The following is a 16675-nucleotide window of genomic DNA, read 5'->3' on the forward strand; positions in this document are numbered from 1 at the left end:
GCATTACTCTTTATTCAGTATGTAAGCTATATTGCCTTAGCACTGCCCTTTTTCGCAGTACAGCTCGTTCCCTTATTCTTAATCCCTCCATTTGTCCTTTTCTCAGCGGTTGCCATCCCTTCTTCACACATTTTTTCACATTTTTCTGTCCGTTACCATGACAGTCGAGCGGTTCCATTAGCAGTATCGCTGAAGTCCGGTGGGAATGCTCCTGAGGTCTAGATTTAAATATGCCACTGTTCATTGGACTGTGTGTTAGCCATGACCTATGACCTTCCCTCCCGTGGCAGCACACCTGACGTACCTTCTGAAAACTATGCTGCTGAGCCTCCCACAGCTCCCAGCACCCCACTTCACTTGGCTTGGCTCCTCGTTCCCCCCTGTGTCTCCACGAGGATAAATACCTGCTTTATTTCAGTCCTGCCGTCTCAACTGACCTCTTGTTTGTGCGCCTCGTCCGCTTTGCCCGCGAGAACAGTGACATCGTTGTGCGGGGCCTACAGTACGCGAGCGACACATTACACCACGACCCCCGTCCTGCCCTTTACCCGTATCACACTGAGCGTGCCTGATGTTCTCTGAGTGAACCAGCGGAGTGAGAGTGAGAGTGGAGAGAGAGCACAGTGAGGTTCTATGTGCCTAAACCTGCTTAAAGGCAGAGTGTGTCTGGCTGACCCCCCCCCACCCCCTTTTTTCCAGACGGGCTCGGGGAAGACGTACACCATGGGCACGGGGTTCGACGTGAACATCACGGAGGAGGAGCTGGGGATCATCCCGCGCGCGGTCAGCCACCTCTTCAAGGGGATCGAGGAGCGGCAGCAGGCCGCCACCGAGCAGGGGCGCCCCGTCCCCGAGTTCAAAATCAACGCCCAGTTCCTGGAGGTATGCCCCCAGGCCCCGGGGCTCGGGGAGGGGGGGGCGGGGGTCTCGCAGCTGAGGCCTGGCTATTTCTGGCCTGGTTTAAACAGGAGTCATGATTTATCAACCCCTCCCCCTCCACCTTCTTTACCCCTCATTTTTAAATTTAACCTTAGGCAAGTGCGGCCCACAGCTGTTGACTGGAGCAGCAGGTTGAGGGTGGAGGGGGTACTCGTTGTGGACTGTGTGTGAGTGCAGCTTATTCAGATATGCGAGGGTCAGTCACTAACTCCCCTCAGGAAGAGCAGGGAAGCTGGATTATCACTACAGAATAGCCACTTTATAGCCACATAACTTTCACTCTTCAGACTTGAGCATTTGGCCTCCTCCCTGATCATAACATTGCTCATGATAATATCATGTAAGGCACCTTTCCTGTTTTAGTGTACACTGGGCCTTAAGCACACACATGCCCTGTTTGCTCTCAACTGTGGAAGTACAGACCAAGAGAGTGACGTTTTGGAGTGAAGGACAACTTCACTGCAATAAAATTGTAAGAAAACACACCAGTTGCAATTTGCAAGTTGTACTTATTCTTGAAAGATCACTGAGGCAATCACACTCACTTACAGTAATGTAGTAGCAGTATACACCTGATTCGATTAGGCTTATTTAGGATAAAAGGGGAGAAAATATAAAATGCAAAACCTGAACCTGAAAAAAAAGATCTAATTTTTTAAAGTCTTTCACCATTGGCGAGATAAACAGAATATAAAATTTGTGTGTGTTCTGCTGTCGTAGCTGTATAACGAGGAGGTGCTGGACCTGTTTGACTCCACGCGTGATATTGAAGTACGGAAGCAGAAATCTCACATTCGCATCCACGAGGACGCAAATGGGGGAATCTACACTGTGGGGGTGACCACACGCACAGTCAACTCTGAGGAAGAGGTCAGTGTGTGTGTAATCCTGTATACTCAGTGTGTATGTTTGTTTGTAATACTGTACACTTAGTGTTTAATGTTTGTGTATAATCCTGTGCTCTGATTTTATGTGTGTTGTGTGTATGATGTTTATGTGTAATACCGTATGCTCAGTGTGTATAATGTTTGTGTGTAATATTTTATACTCAGTGTGTATATTAATGTCCTTATCTCTCTCAGATGATGCAGTGTCTGAAGCTGGGCGCTCTCTGTCGCACCACGGCCAGCACACAGATGAACGTCCAGAGCTCCCGCTCCCACGCCATCTTCACCATCCACCTGTGCCAAGTGCGCGTCTGCGCCCCCGACAGCGTAGGTGGCACCGCCCCCCGTGTTCAGCCTGCCCCACGGTTCTGCCCGCTTCCTTTACACACCTTCACACTGTTTTCAGTACTGCATCTGTTACAAACGCACACTTTTTTCCGCAGTTCACTTCATGATGTTCAGTACCATCGCTGATGTTGAGTCTTATCTCCAGTATTCTTCCAGGGTTGTAATGTTGAGTCTTATCTCCAGTATTCTTCCAGGGTTGTAATGTTGAGTCTTATCTCTAGTATTCTTCCAGGGTTGTAATGTTGAGTCTAATCTCCAGCATTCTTTCCTGCATTGCTCTGTGCAGCAGGAGGGCGAGATGGACAACCGCCTGGCCAACGGCTCCTCGGAGATGAACGAGTTTGAGACCCTGACCGCCAAGTTTCACTTCGTGGACCTGGCTGGTTCCGAGAGGCTGAAGAGAACAGGGGCGACCGGGAACCGCGCCAAAGAGGGCATCTCCATCAACTGTGGGCTGGTGAGAGAGACTGGCACGGTGTTAAACCCAGAGAGATGCACAACTGCTTCTGGTTTAGTGCTCTGACATGGTCGCTGCCACAGCTCTGCTGTGTACAAGTCAGCATGGCAGCAAAGAGGGGTGGCTGTGAGGTAATTAACTACCTGCATGCAGAATATGAAGAGAATCGTGGGATACCATGCAGTTTGGTGGGATGTTAACACTGCTGAGGACTTTTCCAGCAGTAAATAATCCACCTGTCATCTCAATCAGAGAAACTTGCTAACCAGTGCCACCTAGTGGCAGTTATGGATAATTTAAATTCCATTATCATCATTAGCTGGTTTTTAAGAGCATGTTTACGTAAATGACAAAGCGCAGGAAAGTGAGCTTGATTTTTATGTTCTACAAATATTCTTTCTTCACAGCTGGCTCTAGGAAATGTTATCAGCGCTCTGGGGGACCGGAGCAAGCGAGCGACGCACGTGCCTTACCGCGACTCCAAACTCACACGCCTCCTGCAGGACTCACTGGGCGGAAACAGGTCCGAGCTCGCTGCCTACGGCTCCTCCCAGGAGATGACAAATGCATTCTGGCCGATGACGCTCTTGCCCTCCACGCTTTGGGTTAATGTCCTCCTCTGATTGTTTCCAGCCAAACGGTGATGATCGCCTGCATCAGCCCGTCCGACCGGGACTTCATGGAGACGCTGAACACGCTCAAGTACGCCAACCGCGCGCGCAACATAAAGAACCGCGTGATGGTGAACCAGGACAAGGCCAGCCAGCAGATCAGCGCCCTGCGCACCGAGATCGCCCGGCTGCAGATAGAGCTCATGGAGTACAAGACGGTGAGAGAGACCGACTGACAGACAGACAGACGGGAGGAAAGAGAGTGATAGTCGTGAAAGAAGTGATAGAAGAGAAGCAGAATATGTGAAAGAAGAGAACTTTTGGCTGAATTGCAAAACAACAATATTCATAACATCGTACAAGTGCTCATCTCTTTTTCCCTCTCTCGATCTTTCTCTGTTTGTCTCATTTTCCCTCTCTCTTTCCATCTCTGTCTCTTTCTTTGTCTCTTATCCCCCAACTCTGTCTCTCTCTGTCTCATCCCCCCCTCTCTGCATGTCTCATCCCCCTTTCTCTGTCTCTGTCTCTCTGTTTCTGTCTCTGTAAAGGGCAAGCGGATGGTTGGAGAGGACGGCATGGAGGGCATCAGTGACATGTTCCATGAGAACTCCATGCTGCAGACGGAGAACAACAACCTGCGCGTGCGCGTGAAAGCCATGCAGGAGACCATCGACGCCCAGAGGGCCCGGCTCACCCAGCTGCTCAGTGACCAGGCCAACCAAGTGCTCGCCAAAGCAGGTGCTGCGTGTGTGTGGGTGCGTGCTTGTGTGTGTGTGTGTGTGTTTGAGTGTGTGCATGTGTGTGTGCGTGTGTGTGGGTGTGTGTGTGTGAAACTATAGTGCATCAGTGCTGATGAAGTGTGTGTCTGTTTCTGTTGTACTTATCACCTGCTGTTCTTTAGGTGATGGTAATGAGGAGATTGCAAACATGATCGAGAACTACATCAAAGAGATCGAAGACCTCAGGTATAGAGCCCACGCCCACTTGTGTGTGTGTGTGTATGTGTGTGTTATGGTATGGTGCCCATGTCTGCTCGCTGTGTGTGTGTTATGTTATAAAGTCCTCATCCACTCACTGTGTGTTGTGTGTGATGTTCCGTGACAGTGGATCTTGTCGGCTGTGCTGATTGGCCCGTTGGCTTTGTTTCCAGGGCGAAGCTGCTGGAGAGCGAGGCGGTGAACGAGAACCTGCGGAAGAGCCTCTCGCGCGCCTCCTGCCACTCCTCTTACTACGGGGGGTCCACCCCCTTCTCCTCCTCCTTCATCACCCCCGACTCTGAGACGTCCGACATCATCGAGATTGCCAAGCGGGACGTGGAGAAACTCAAGAAGAAGGAGCGCAAGAAGAAGAAGAGGTAGTCACGGACAAGCATGTCTGACCTTGTGTGAGAGTGTGTGTGTATGTGTGTGCATCGTTTTTAATAGGATGCAGTAATCAGTTTGAGGTGAAATGGTTTAAAGTATTGCCGTCCATAGTAAGGGCGTGTTTTTCAGATTAGCTTTATGGGTTCTTGTTTGCATGATGCTGCAGAATTATCGGGTTTGTGCGTGCGTGTGTGGTGTGGGCGTGTGTGCCTGTGGCCTGTGGCCTATGTGTATGCGTGCACATGTATTGAACATGCTGAATGTGGTGAAGGCTTATGTTCTCAATTTGAAGCCATGACCACAGGAAGAGCAGATGTGTAGAGATGACCTCAGAAAAATGGAAAAAATACGGTGTAGAACTGTTAAACATCATCTGGTATAAACAGAATCCATCTGTGCATTATTTGAATGCACATTGTAGACACACACATTCCATTAGTGCACTCCATAGTTTTCTGTCCTGAAGACGAACAGTCTTTGAACAGCGCCCTTGTGTGATTTTTTCCCTGGTCGATAAATATAAAATCCAGAATCATGGTGCTCCTCATAACAAGTAATTTAAAAGGTTTTAGAATCTTATATATGGCTGATTTCACATGAATGATTTAATTATTATATACAAGACATTTTCAGTGTTTGGTTTGGCGAGTTTAACTGCGTTCAGTTTCAGTATATCTCAACATCTCTGTAGAATGCACGTATGTGCATATATATGTATAAAACCAGTGCTTGGTGGATAATCAGGAAACATAAACAGAGTAACTCACGATATGGTGCTATCACAATACGTTGCCCACAATGCTATAGCATCACTATGCAGGCAATTCTGTGATGGCGTGATATATTGCCTGAGAATCATCTACAGTACATCACGATATCTGTGTAACTGAAGACAAAAATTTCCCAACGAAGGCAAAATAATATCCCAAAAAGCAGGAATCAATCATATGCTATATTTGCTGCATTTTGAAGTGTTGTCATTTTCACAGAATTTTAGACGACTGAGATGAAACAATGTAAAACTAAGTGTATAGAGTCTTGGCATTTAAATACACACACTGACTGCAACATGTACGCCTGTGCCTTCAATCAAATGTAACCACAAACTGGCAAAAGGCCAAACTGCCAGAAAGAAAAACAGTTCCAGAGTTAAAATGTCAAAAGGAAGGGAAAAAAACTTGCCTCATAGTAACTCAGATCTTTTCAATCTGTACAAATCAGGTTTAACAGAAAACTCAAAATGGCAAATAATGTACTGCAAAAAATAGTGTATGCATAGCAGGTAACGGCAGATATTCTATGTGTTGCATAGAATATCTCAGTTTCATCAACACTGAGCTAGCTAAGCAGCTTGGTGTAAATAGGTGAAATATTAATTAATTTTAGCAAGTGTCATCACATAGGTGCTCAAATGAACGAACCCAGTTTTTTTACGATTTTGCTACAACAGTGTGCGTAGATGGCTAGCTTGCTATCTTTGAAAGAAAACATGAAGTGAGACAATTTTATGCGAATGACAGCAAACCTACTACTGCTACTGAGAGACCACAATGAGTGCCTGGTTGCTAGGTTTGGGGTATTTGCAGAAATCGTGAAGTAACTGTAAACTACTGTTTATTATCGGATGGCAGTGGTTGTTTTCCAGATTTAGTTGTCAGGAAAACTGCACATCTCTTGCTAATAACCTTTCATTTTGAGTGCAGAATGTCTGGAAAGAAGTGTTTTAATTTTTCACAAGTCTAATAATGGTACAAAACGGATAATCCATGAGGAGATATATAGATAGATAAAATATTGATACTTTTTACACAACTGTATCGGTACTGTATTGCAGAAAACAGTAATACTATTTTGTATCAATGTTTCTCCCACCTCTACTACTACTTTCTTGAGTTTTGTTTTACTAGAGGTGAGTGATCAGTCTTACCGATAATACAGTTATGTAGTGGTTCGTGTGTTGTGAAATCATATCAGAAGCACACATTTTTCCATTTGGCCTTTTTTGTAGAGAGTACCTGGAATGTGGAGAAAGAGAAACCTTGAGTGAGATTGGATTTCAGGCATTCTAGTAATTTTCAGTTGAAGTCAAGGCTCCGTTTCTCAGCTATGGTTAATGGGAGGAACATTGTATTGTTCTCTGAGACACAGAGCCAGGAGCACTGTGTCAGGAAGCTTATAATCACACTGACATACTGTATGATTAAGTATCTTGTGATGTCAGTGAAGGTATAGGGCAGTAATATGTAGCTAGGCTAATTGCATTGATGCTTTTGCAGGGTTTTTGCCAGTGATGTAGTTTCACAGTTACACACTGTCAGCATATTTAAAGGAGTAGGGTCTTGCTGATAAACCTTCAAGTCTTCCTTCTGGCATTGCGGTTTTTCAGTTGTGGCGTTGGTCTCTTGCTGACCTCTTCTTCCCTTGCTGCTCTCTGTGCTCTCTGGTTTGCCCCCTCCCCGAAGGCTCCAGATGCTGGAGGAGAGTCGGCAAGAGGAGGTTGAGGACGACAGGTTTGCTCAGTCGCTCCGACGCGCTTTTCTAATCCAGCTTTTGGTTTCGACAGGTAGTTGCCACACCCGGAGGAAAGCCCACTATCTGCTGCTCTAACCCCCCCAGTCTGCCCCTGCCCCCGCCCCTACCCTCCTGTGTACAGAGTCTGCTGAGGGACGCCCTCACCTCTGTGCCTTTTGCTTTTAGGCCCCTCCCAAAGGGGTTTGGCTAGACCTCTGTCTGTTCTGGCCAGAAACATTGATGAAGTAACAAGCAGGTCTACTGAACAGCCTTTAGACCCCAGAAAAACTTTGGTTGGTTATTTAAAAAGTATGGTTATTTTTTACAGTCATGGAAAAAGCAACTGCTAAAATAAAGAATACTCATTTTTTTCAAGCAGGAATTTGGTGGATAAAACATTTTAATAAATTGCGTATTTAGACTACTTTCTTAGTTTATCTTTCTCCGTGGCTTGTATCTCTCTCACACTGAAGTGTGGAAATTTTTACCAGAGCCTGTGGGTTTAATGAATGTGGTCTGGGAACTACCGCTCCTTGCTTTTTGCTGTCCTGCTTTTTTCAGTTTGATCACCGGATGATTTAGCTATGTTTCACCTTCATACGCTTTGCAACGTGACTTCAATCATCTGCTAACATCTCAGATTGACTATAACAGTCATCTGATTTAGTTAATTTTGATGATTTATCGGCTGTAATGTACAGAATGCGCTACGCTTCCCTTTATTTTGCCTTTTTTAATCGAGGTTGTGTGTGACTTCTCTGTTCTGTTTATTAGCACAGCTATCACCCGTGATCAGCATGATCACTCACTGTGTGCTTTTGCCATTGAGTTTAACTTTTGAATAAATGTGTCATTGAGCATGTAGGTAATACCCTGCATTTTTTACAGCCGATAAATAATGAACAGGTAGTAGCACTAGATGCTTCCTTTCCCATTCATGTGAGTGAAAGAGTTGTCGGGTAGGAATGTCAGTCTCATCTTGCTGTCTGTCTTTCTCAGTGTGGTCAAAGAGGACACTAGCAGCGAGCTGGAGAAAGGGGTGGAGAAAGAGCTGTCTGAACAAACCAATGATGAAGCTGACGTGGTATAGTATGCTAATCAGTCTCTTAATCACATGTTGAGGTACTGGGCTGGGTTGCCAGAAAGTAATGTTAACTTAACACTGGCTCATGAACAGCATTTATTTCAATAAACCGACAAACTATATCATTTGCTGATACTGTTTTGCTTACATTGAGCTTGTATGCACAGTTTTCATGGGCACTGTCACAATCTTTTAAAACTGATTTATGTTTATGACCTTACCAAATCAAAGTTTGAGAAACATTTCTGCAGGACTTTCCATTGACCCAATAGGTTTGCTTGAATTCCCGTAGCCTAACCTTGTGTGTGTGTGGTTCCTTCAGGATATGCAGGAAGGAAGTGACCACGATGAGGCAGATGAGGACGATGATGAAGAGGAAGAGGAGGAGATCGAGGCGGAGGCAGAAGAGAGCTCAGACGATTCCGACTCCGAGCTGGATGAGAAAGGTACCGTAGACCCCCCATCCCCTGTATGGTCAGAAGAGGCTGATACAGCAGGGTGGCTAATTTTCCCAGGGAAATAGGGAGCCCTTAAGGAGCTGTGCTGTGCGTCTGTGCTGCAGAGAACTTCCAGGCGGACCTGGCCAACATCACGTGCGAGATCGCCATCAAGCAGAAGCTGATCGACGAGCTGGAGAACAGCCAGCGGCGCCTGCACACGCTCAAGCTGCAGTACGAGCAGAAGCTGATGATGCTGCAGAGCAAGATCCGCGACACGCAGCTGGAGAGGGACCGCGTGCTGCACAGCATGGGTACGGCCGCCGCGTCTGTGCCCCCGCGTCTGTGCTCCGAACGTGCTGTTCTGACCCGTACAGGGCCCTTTCTGACCCGTACCGTCCTGATCAGTCATGCTATTAGAGCCCATTAAGATAATGACCACCACCAGTGTTCACATGAAGCCTGTGTCACATAGTCCCCAAATTAAAGTGGCTTTTATTTCTTTGTTTTTAAGTCTGCTATCTCAGATAGGCATCGTCAGGGACACACATGGGTTGCTGGGAAGTCCCAATAAAGTCCCATAAAATTCCACCATTAACATGTAGTTGAAACTGTATTATTGAAGATATTATATTAAATTGTAGCACACTTGTTAAACAGTTCGGTCCAGGATGGCAAGCGCTCCACCTTTAGGTGGCGCTCTGGCCCTGACGGGAGGGGTCTTCACGCAGACGCTCAGGCGCCCGTTTGTCCGCAGGCTCCGTGGAGACGTACAGCGAGGACAAAGCCAAGAAGATCAAGGCGGAGTACGAGAAGAAGCTGAGCATGATGAACAAGGAGCTGCACAAGCTGCAGGCGGCGCAGAAGGAGCACGCCCGGCTGCTCAAGAACCAGTCCCAGTACGAGAAGCAGCTGAAGAAGCTGCAGCTGGACGTGGCCGAGATGAAGAAGACCAAGGTACTGCACTCGCAGTGCCCCGCCCCTCACAGTGCCCCACCCCTTCCAGCACATTGCCCCGCCCATAGCAGTGCTCAGTCTGGTACAGTGCCCTACTTAGTGCAATATTTTAGACAGAACAAAGCCCTACCCCCTGGTGGACTGCAAAATAGACACCTGGTACACAAGCTTGGGAGGGTATTTAGCATTCATCAGCCTGCATTCTGGAGCATATGTGCTTGGTGTGTTTTGTGAATCCTTTTCCCCTGGGGACAGTAGATAATTAGAGTAAGAACAGATGCTTATTAACTTTCAGGGAAAACAATGCTCTTTGTACTAATACATCATGTAGATGTGTATGGTTTGAAGCTGATGTTTGAAACTAAACAGCAGTTGATATTTTAAGCACGGACTAAACCGTCTAAAAATATCAGTGGTATAATTAGTGATTCCCGCGTTGTCATGGTGATTTTTCTTTCAGGTTCGTCTGATGAAGCAGATGAAGGAGCAGCAGGAGAGGAACCGCATGGCGGAGTCGCGACGGAACCGCGAGATCGCCACGCTGAAGAAGGACCAGCGCAAGCAGGAGGTAGACAGGGGGCGCTGTGGAGCCGAGCATTGCATTACAGAACCCACAGAAAAATACTGATTCTTTGCCAATTGTGATATGACTGTTTATTGCATATTGGGATTTGGTTAAATCTGTGTGTCCTCTCACAGCACCAGCTGAAACTGCTGGAGGCCCAGAAGAGACAGCAGGAGCTGATCCTACGCCGCAAGACCGAGGAGGTGAGATAAGCCGTCCTCAAGCAGGCATCAGCTGGGTTAGCATCTTTGAGCTGTGCTGACCCAGCTCACTGTTCTTTAACAGGGCCCTATTGAAGCACTGGTGGTGTTCCTCACAGTCTGACTAGGCTAGCCTCTTTCAGCTGTACTGACCCAGCTCACTGTTCTGACTATGTTGTTTGGTAGCCCCACTGGATGGTGCGTAGCTGGCTGCATTGTGTCTGAGGGAGGGCTGTCTTTATTTAGATAGATTATCTCCATCTCAATGTGCCTGCTTCTCTGTCTGCCTACATCTGCTGTGATTGACGTTTAAATCAATCACTGTGCAGTGAAGAAGTGTGAGTGAGGGAGATGTAGCTTCAGAGGAAAAACATGTCAGCTCTCTACTGAACTGACAGGACATTGCAGTAATGCCCTGCGAATACAGTTGAGAAGTCCAAATTTGGGGTGGGGGAGATTTGGAAAAATTACATTGAAATCTTTCATTGACCAAACTGTAAAAAAGATGTTTAGGCACTGTATTCATCCAACTCACTCTTGTTGGGCCCTTTCAGTACTGTGATGGGGCCCTTTCATAACTAATGGGGCCCTTTTAGAACTGTACTGGCCTAAACCGTTCTTCTTCAATATAGTCCTGTTATAGATTTTTCAGAATTTGAACCTCATTTGAGATCTCACCCAGAGCGTGCCATTTTGTAAAGAGGATGCTTGAATTGCTGAGTCCCTTAGTGTCGTACCCGTTCACCCTTGGCCTAACGGTCTCTCTTGGTCAGGTGACAGCTCTGCGGCGCCAGGTGAGGCCCGTTTCAGGGAAAGTGAACCGCAAGGTGAGCTTACCGGAGCCTCTCCAGGACTCCTCGTACCGGCCCTCCTCGGGACGGTCATATTCTGGAACCAGCGGGCCGTCCAACGGAACCAGGTAGCGTACATCACTTCCTCTGCACACTTCCTGTCGTGTGTGTGTACGAGTGTGCCTCAGGTCTGATAATGTAACTGACATGGGCCCGTGTTTATGTGCATGTGATTGCGTACGTGTGTCTCAGGTACCAGAGGAGGTTGACAGGCGTGTACTCCACCAGAGGTGCCCGGTCTAAGTGGCAGTCACTGGAGCGGAGGATCAGTGACATCATCATGCAGAAGATGACCCTCTCCAACATGGAATCTGACATGAACCGGCTGCTTAAGGTACCATAAGGGTGAGGGCAGCAAGAATAGCAGTAAGGGCCAGTCCCCTGAAAAATCATATGCAGGTTCAGTCCCTAAATTTAGTTATTTACTATGTTGGATTGACATCAAAATAGTAACCAAATACCCTTGCTAGGACTGTTATATTGGAATGGTCAAACTAACTATTTAACAAGGTTTATATATGTTCAGTTTATATACTGAGATTTGCTTTGATGTGTACTATATATACATACTTAGATAGGTACTATATACATACTTGTGTTACACTCTGTGTTTACTTTGACATACCAAGCATACAGAAAACCACTTCACATAGCCTATGTCATACGTCCAGCCCAAATGGAGATTTATAGGCGTGTGAAATTATGATGACTTCTTCGTCAACACTTGGTGGATTAATGTTTAGATTTATCGCATGCACTTATCCAGAGAAACTTAAAGTGCATATAGAAAGATTAGGAAAATGGCAGAGACACCACTTGGCATGTGGTATGGCCAACTGGATTTATTTCACGTTTATTCAGTGTTTTCCTAAATTCAGTGGCTTTTTTCCACCTCAAATGGAGATTTATAGGTGTGTGACTGTTTCTTCAGTGATGACTTTTTTTGGATTGCTTCCACTGACTCACAGCAACGTGAAGAGTTGACCAAGCGCAGGGAGAAGTTTTCCAGGAAGAGGGAGAAAATGGCTGCCAAGGGGCTAGACGCCGAAAGGACGGACCTGTCCATCAGCGACGAGATGGAGTCGCTGACCGCCAACATCGACTACATCAACGACAGCATCGCCGAGTGCCAGGCCAACATCATGCAGATGGAGGAGGCCAAGGTGAGCGCGCTCAGTCTGATTCGGCTCCACCTACTCACTTCTTAATCTCCTCCACCAGATAACCTGGAGTTAGCTTACAGTGTACATGTCTGTTTAATGATAGCGATCCACAGCCCTTTACCACAGGCACAGTGAAATGGACTGTGTGATAAGGCTCCTATGTAACCAGTAGCTGTTGCTGGTGTGAATGGCCCTGAGCCTCTACGTGCCTGTGCGTCTGTGCCCCTCAGGAGGAAGGCGACACGGTGGACGCCCTGGCTGTCATCAGCTCCTGCACCTTAACCGAGGCTCGCTTCCTGCTCGACCACTTCATGTCCATGGCCATCAACAAGGTTCGCGCGTCTCTCTCCCCTCTGCCCACCCGTGTGACCCTGAGCCTGCTCTGCTATTGTGCTGACCCCCCCCCCCCCCTTGTCATCGTCGGTCTCGCCCACCACAGGGCCTGCAGGCGGCCCAGAAGGAGTCCCAGAACAAGGTGATGGAGGGTCGGCTGAAGCAGACGGAGATAAACAGCGCCACCCAGAACCAGCTGCTCTTCCACATGCTGAAGGAGAAGGCCGAGTTCAACCCCGAGCTGGACGCCCTGCTGGGCAACGCGCTGCAAGGTACCGACCCCGGGCCGGACCGCGGGGCCCGGAGCATGTGCGTGTGCGCGCTCACACAGCGCCCCGTACTGAACAGATGCCGGATTGAAGGTCACATGAACGATAAAAGGGACGTAGCGAGCCTCCTAGTCCAGCCGTCTCATTGGCTCGGTGTCGGTTGTTCTCGTGCTGGTTCACTGTCACTCTTTTCTTCCCTGGCTCAGTGGTGTCTTTTTCTTGGGCTTAAATTCTGGGGGAAAAAGGGTCTGCAAGCGAAGCAGCTTTCACAAATCCCCGCAGAGCTGAGAAAGAGCTTCTTCTGTCACAGGCCTCCTCAAACACCATCTCATCCACAAGGAGAGATCAGTCACCCTCCCATCACTAGATGAATCAACATCAGCTATTCATGAGATTCAGTAGCGCCCTGATATTTTCCCTTCCTGTTGACACACACTGACGGCCTACAGGCCAGCCTCCGCCTCCTGCTTTGGACGCGGGCCTGACTTCATCATCAGACACATTCTGATTCATGTGCCTCCGGCTGCATCTATTCAGCACACGTTTGAATCGACCGGGGCGCCTAGATTAAACAGTGGGCATAGCGTTCTGTTGTGTTCTTTTGATTTGATTTGATTAGTTTTTTGTTTTTTGATTTCCTTTGATTAGGTGAATGTGTTTTGATTTGTGTGTCGCCATTTTTGTTTCCCTGTTGCCTGAATTGAAACAGAGCTAGGTAACATGCCTCTGGGTAAGTAATGGACACGAGAGTCTCCTTTACTGGAATGAGTGCATGAGTCCTCCAGACTAACCAGTGAGCGTAACAGCGTGAGGGCGTGCATGTGGTATTGCGCCGCTAAGCTTCCCCCCCCATCTGTCTACTGATCCCCCCCCCTCCATGCAGAACCCCCCCTCCTCCTCCAACCCCCCCCCCCCCTTGTACTGCAGCCACACATTAGGACCTGTTAACTGTCATTAGCAGAAGCCTCCCTGACCCCACCTTCACACGCACATACTTACCAACACGAAGTTCTACCGCAGTAGAACCAGAAAACTGGTACTCGTTGATGGATATATCCCGCAGGCGTTTCCATACTGATGTTCTAACTCCCTATCTCATAAGGGGGTTTGCTGATGAACCTACTGATCCTGACAAATGACCTTTGAGATCAGGACTCCTTACCCTTCTAGTTCTGTTGAATTCAGAAAAACACGATGTGAACTAGTGTTTTGCTGCAACTTCAAATGGCATGACCTTGTCTTCATTTGCTTTCTTTTTTAATGCCAGACTGTAAATAGACGCAGAAGTTTAACTACCAGTGTGTAACAACGCTAACGAAAGGTGGCTTCAAGTCCGATCCATCTGCAAGACTAGGATAGGAGTAATGGACACATATGCCGTAATATACTGTAACCTTGAACAACCTGGCATTGGAAAGATCAATATATGTTTCATCATTATTGAACCATTAAACATGCAGCACTAAAAGGAGAACTGTAGCATTGTGATTGGCTGTGAGGTGTGAAAGGGCGTGTTTTCTTGTGATTGCACAGACAATGGAGACTCGAGCAGCAGCGACGAATCAGCCCAGAGCCCCGCCGTGGATGGAAGGTAAGCATCACCACTGCAGATCTCTGTGTCGCTCTTGGCAGTCTCCATCACAGCCATTCCTACAGGGTCAATTCAGCTGCCTGTCAATCACAGCGCTTGGAGCTGGGCCTTGCTTTGAGTAAACAGATCGGTATGAATTCCATCACAGCGGTTCTGTTTTTCTGTTCCAGCTCCTTGGCCTCTGACCTCATGAAGCTGTGCGGAGAGACCAAGCAGAGGAGTAAGGTATGATAACAGACAGTGCCATGCTGTTTTGACTGAGTATGAAGTTCTGTGAAAGGCTGGGACTGGGAGTTCATCTTTAAAATGTTCAGATGCAAGATTAGTTGTTAAAGCATAAATCTGGTCAAAAATAAAAATATGTTTAATGTGCTTACGTGCATATTTGAGTGTTCTGTACCTCATCCTGTGGGCCTTGAACCCACGCTTCTCCATGTGACAAGTCTTTCTGGCCCTCATTTCTGTTCATGTGAAGACATTTTAGCTAAATGGCTCTTGGTGTGTTTGTAAGGTCACCAAGAAAAATCTGCCTTTATAAATAGGGTTTGTAGTTTTACATTCACAAAGGAAAAACTGACTGAATCATCAGCTGAATGAGGGTCCAATTTTAGGCCAGTCAATCAATGAAAATGTATCAGTTAATAGCACATTTTTTCAGTTTTATCGTTTGAAATGGAGAATGCTCATGTAGGCACTTGACACCCATGATGAAAGCCCTTGAAAGCCCTTAGTGTTCTAATACCTGTACTTAGTATACTAGTATTCTCTGGATGTTTGTATCGTGGGTGTAGAACTTTTCTCTTCCTGATACAGGCCCGCCGAAGGACCACCACGCAAATGGAGCTCCTGTATGCCAACAGCAACGACCCCAGCACTAGCGCGTCCACCGCGGAATTCTCCGCCCCTCTCCTCCCATTGGTTGAAGCCCAGGAAGGGAATGGGGAGCTGGAGCATTTTGGGTCGTCATTCAGGGACAGAGATGCCTTGACCTCTCCCTCAGGCTTGTCCTCTAAGCTGGGCAGCATGTAAGTTTGTGCCTGAGAATGAATGCTAACGTGCTAATGTCACCTGCACCTGCATGATATGGCTGCTGCTTCTTCTTTTGATGTTTTATTGGTTTGGTTTTCGTGTTTGGAAAGGTGCCCTAAGTCCCCTCCCATATATTCTAATCAAACAATATTCTTGTACCTTTTATACCCAGGAATATGATACGTGATTTCTTTTCTCTCAAGATAGTACTTATTTTAATCTTCGTTTTTCTGAGAATTAATAATGGCCTTTTTATATTAACCCACACTTAAGTTAGATCACTTAAGCTCTGTACCTTTAGATAGATTAAGTTGGTGTCTAATACAGGGAATTGTAGCTGTGTTCACAGGGTTTGTTGCTCTTGGCTGAGTCCTGGCAATGTTGAAAATGCCTCACGTATGGCGAGTCTTACCACTTGTCCAGATTCCGTATTGCGCTTCAGCTTGGCACTATGCTTTACCTGGGTAAATTGCTACTTGGCTGTGCAGTGTTCTCTTTAAAGGCCCAGGGCTCATACAGCTGTTGACAGCCCCCAAAGCGCTTTGTTAAATTCCAGTGCGCTGGCTGAGCTTAGCGACCTCTCGCTGCTTGGGTCAAAGACGGTACTGGGGACAGGTTTCAGTGTGACGCACAGTGTATCCTTGAGTTTGTAAAGAGCCACCAGAAACTCCAAAGTCTGGTGAAGGAGGACCCTGAGTTGGATCAAGGTGTCAGGTAATGGTTTGTGCTCTCAACCCCCATTATGCATGTTTAGTTCTGAGAATGTATGTGTTTTTGTTGTTACTTGGAGTTCTACCTCCCCACCTTCCCCACAGCCTGACTTATCACAATTTTTAATTGAACAAAAAAAAATCCCAACTGTCAGCTCCGGCTCCAGGCCTTCCTTAGGTGTTGAGAAGAAACCGTCAGAGGGCTCGCCCGTCACCCGGAGGAAGATGTATGAGAAAGGACAGTTGACAGTCGACAAGGTCAAGGGAAAAGAGATCAAACAGTAAGAGCTAGCGCCGCCCTGCAGGCTGGAGGCTGAAATGGTCGCTTCTACTGATCGCTTCTAATGAGCACTAATGAGTTAGCTTTCT

General features: G+C 47.1%; 1 protein-coding gene across 12 annotated transcripts in view; it reads left to right on the forward strand.

Moving 5' to 3' along the window:
* The window catches only part of kif21a (kinesin family member 21A), a 44168-nt gene that overhangs the window by 19806 nt on the left and 7687 nt on the right, over positions 1-16675 (forward strand). For 4 of the 12 annotated variants that reach the window (XM_064342987.1, XM_064342988.1, XM_064342982.1 and 1 more), the window contains 26 exons: positions 700-882; positions 1660-1809; positions 2022-2153; positions 2461-2631; positions 3039-3154; positions 3265-3460; positions 3791-3980; positions 4144-4207; positions 4393-4596; positions 7069-7116; positions 8117-8201; positions 8524-8647; positions 8764-8952; positions 9396-9595; positions 10056-10163; positions 10295-10363; positions 11134-11279; positions 11404-11545; positions 12180-12374; positions 12605-12706; positions 12814-12979; positions 13686-13706; positions 14510-14567; positions 14738-14792; positions 15381-15592; positions 16462-16587. In XM_064342987.1, coding sequence (XP_064199057.1) covers positions 700-882; positions 1660-1809; positions 2022-2153; positions 2461-2631; positions 3039-3154; positions 3265-3460; positions 3791-3980; positions 4144-4207; positions 4393-4596; positions 7069-7116; positions 8117-8201; positions 8524-8647; positions 8764-8952; positions 9396-9595; positions 10056-10163; positions 10295-10363; positions 11134-11279; positions 11404-11545; positions 12180-12374; positions 12605-12706; positions 12814-12979; positions 13686-13706; positions 14510-14567; positions 14738-14792; positions 15381-15592; positions 16462-16587 — 3452 coding nt within the window. The remainder of the gene's footprint in view (positions 1-699; positions 883-1659; positions 1810-2021; positions 2154-2460; positions 2632-3038; positions 3155-3264; positions 3461-3790; positions 3981-4143; positions 4208-4392; positions 4597-7068; positions 7117-8116; positions 8202-8523; positions 8648-8763; positions 8953-9395; positions 9596-10055; positions 10164-10294; positions 10364-11133; positions 11280-11403; positions 11546-12179; positions 12375-12604; positions 12707-12813; positions 12980-13685; positions 13707-14509; positions 14568-14737; positions 14793-15380; positions 15593-16461; positions 16588-16675) is intronic. The other 8 variants (XM_064342984.1, XM_064342990.1, XM_064342983.1 and 5 more) reach the window with 7 other exon arrangements.

Source organism: Anguilla rostrata, chromosome 7 (genome assembly GCF_018555375.3).
Source record: "Anguilla rostrata isolate EN2019 chromosome 7, ASM1855537v3, whole genome shotgun sequence".
Taxonomy (NCBI): Eukaryota; Metazoa; Chordata; class Actinopteri; order Anguilliformes; family Anguillidae; genus Anguilla; species Anguilla rostrata.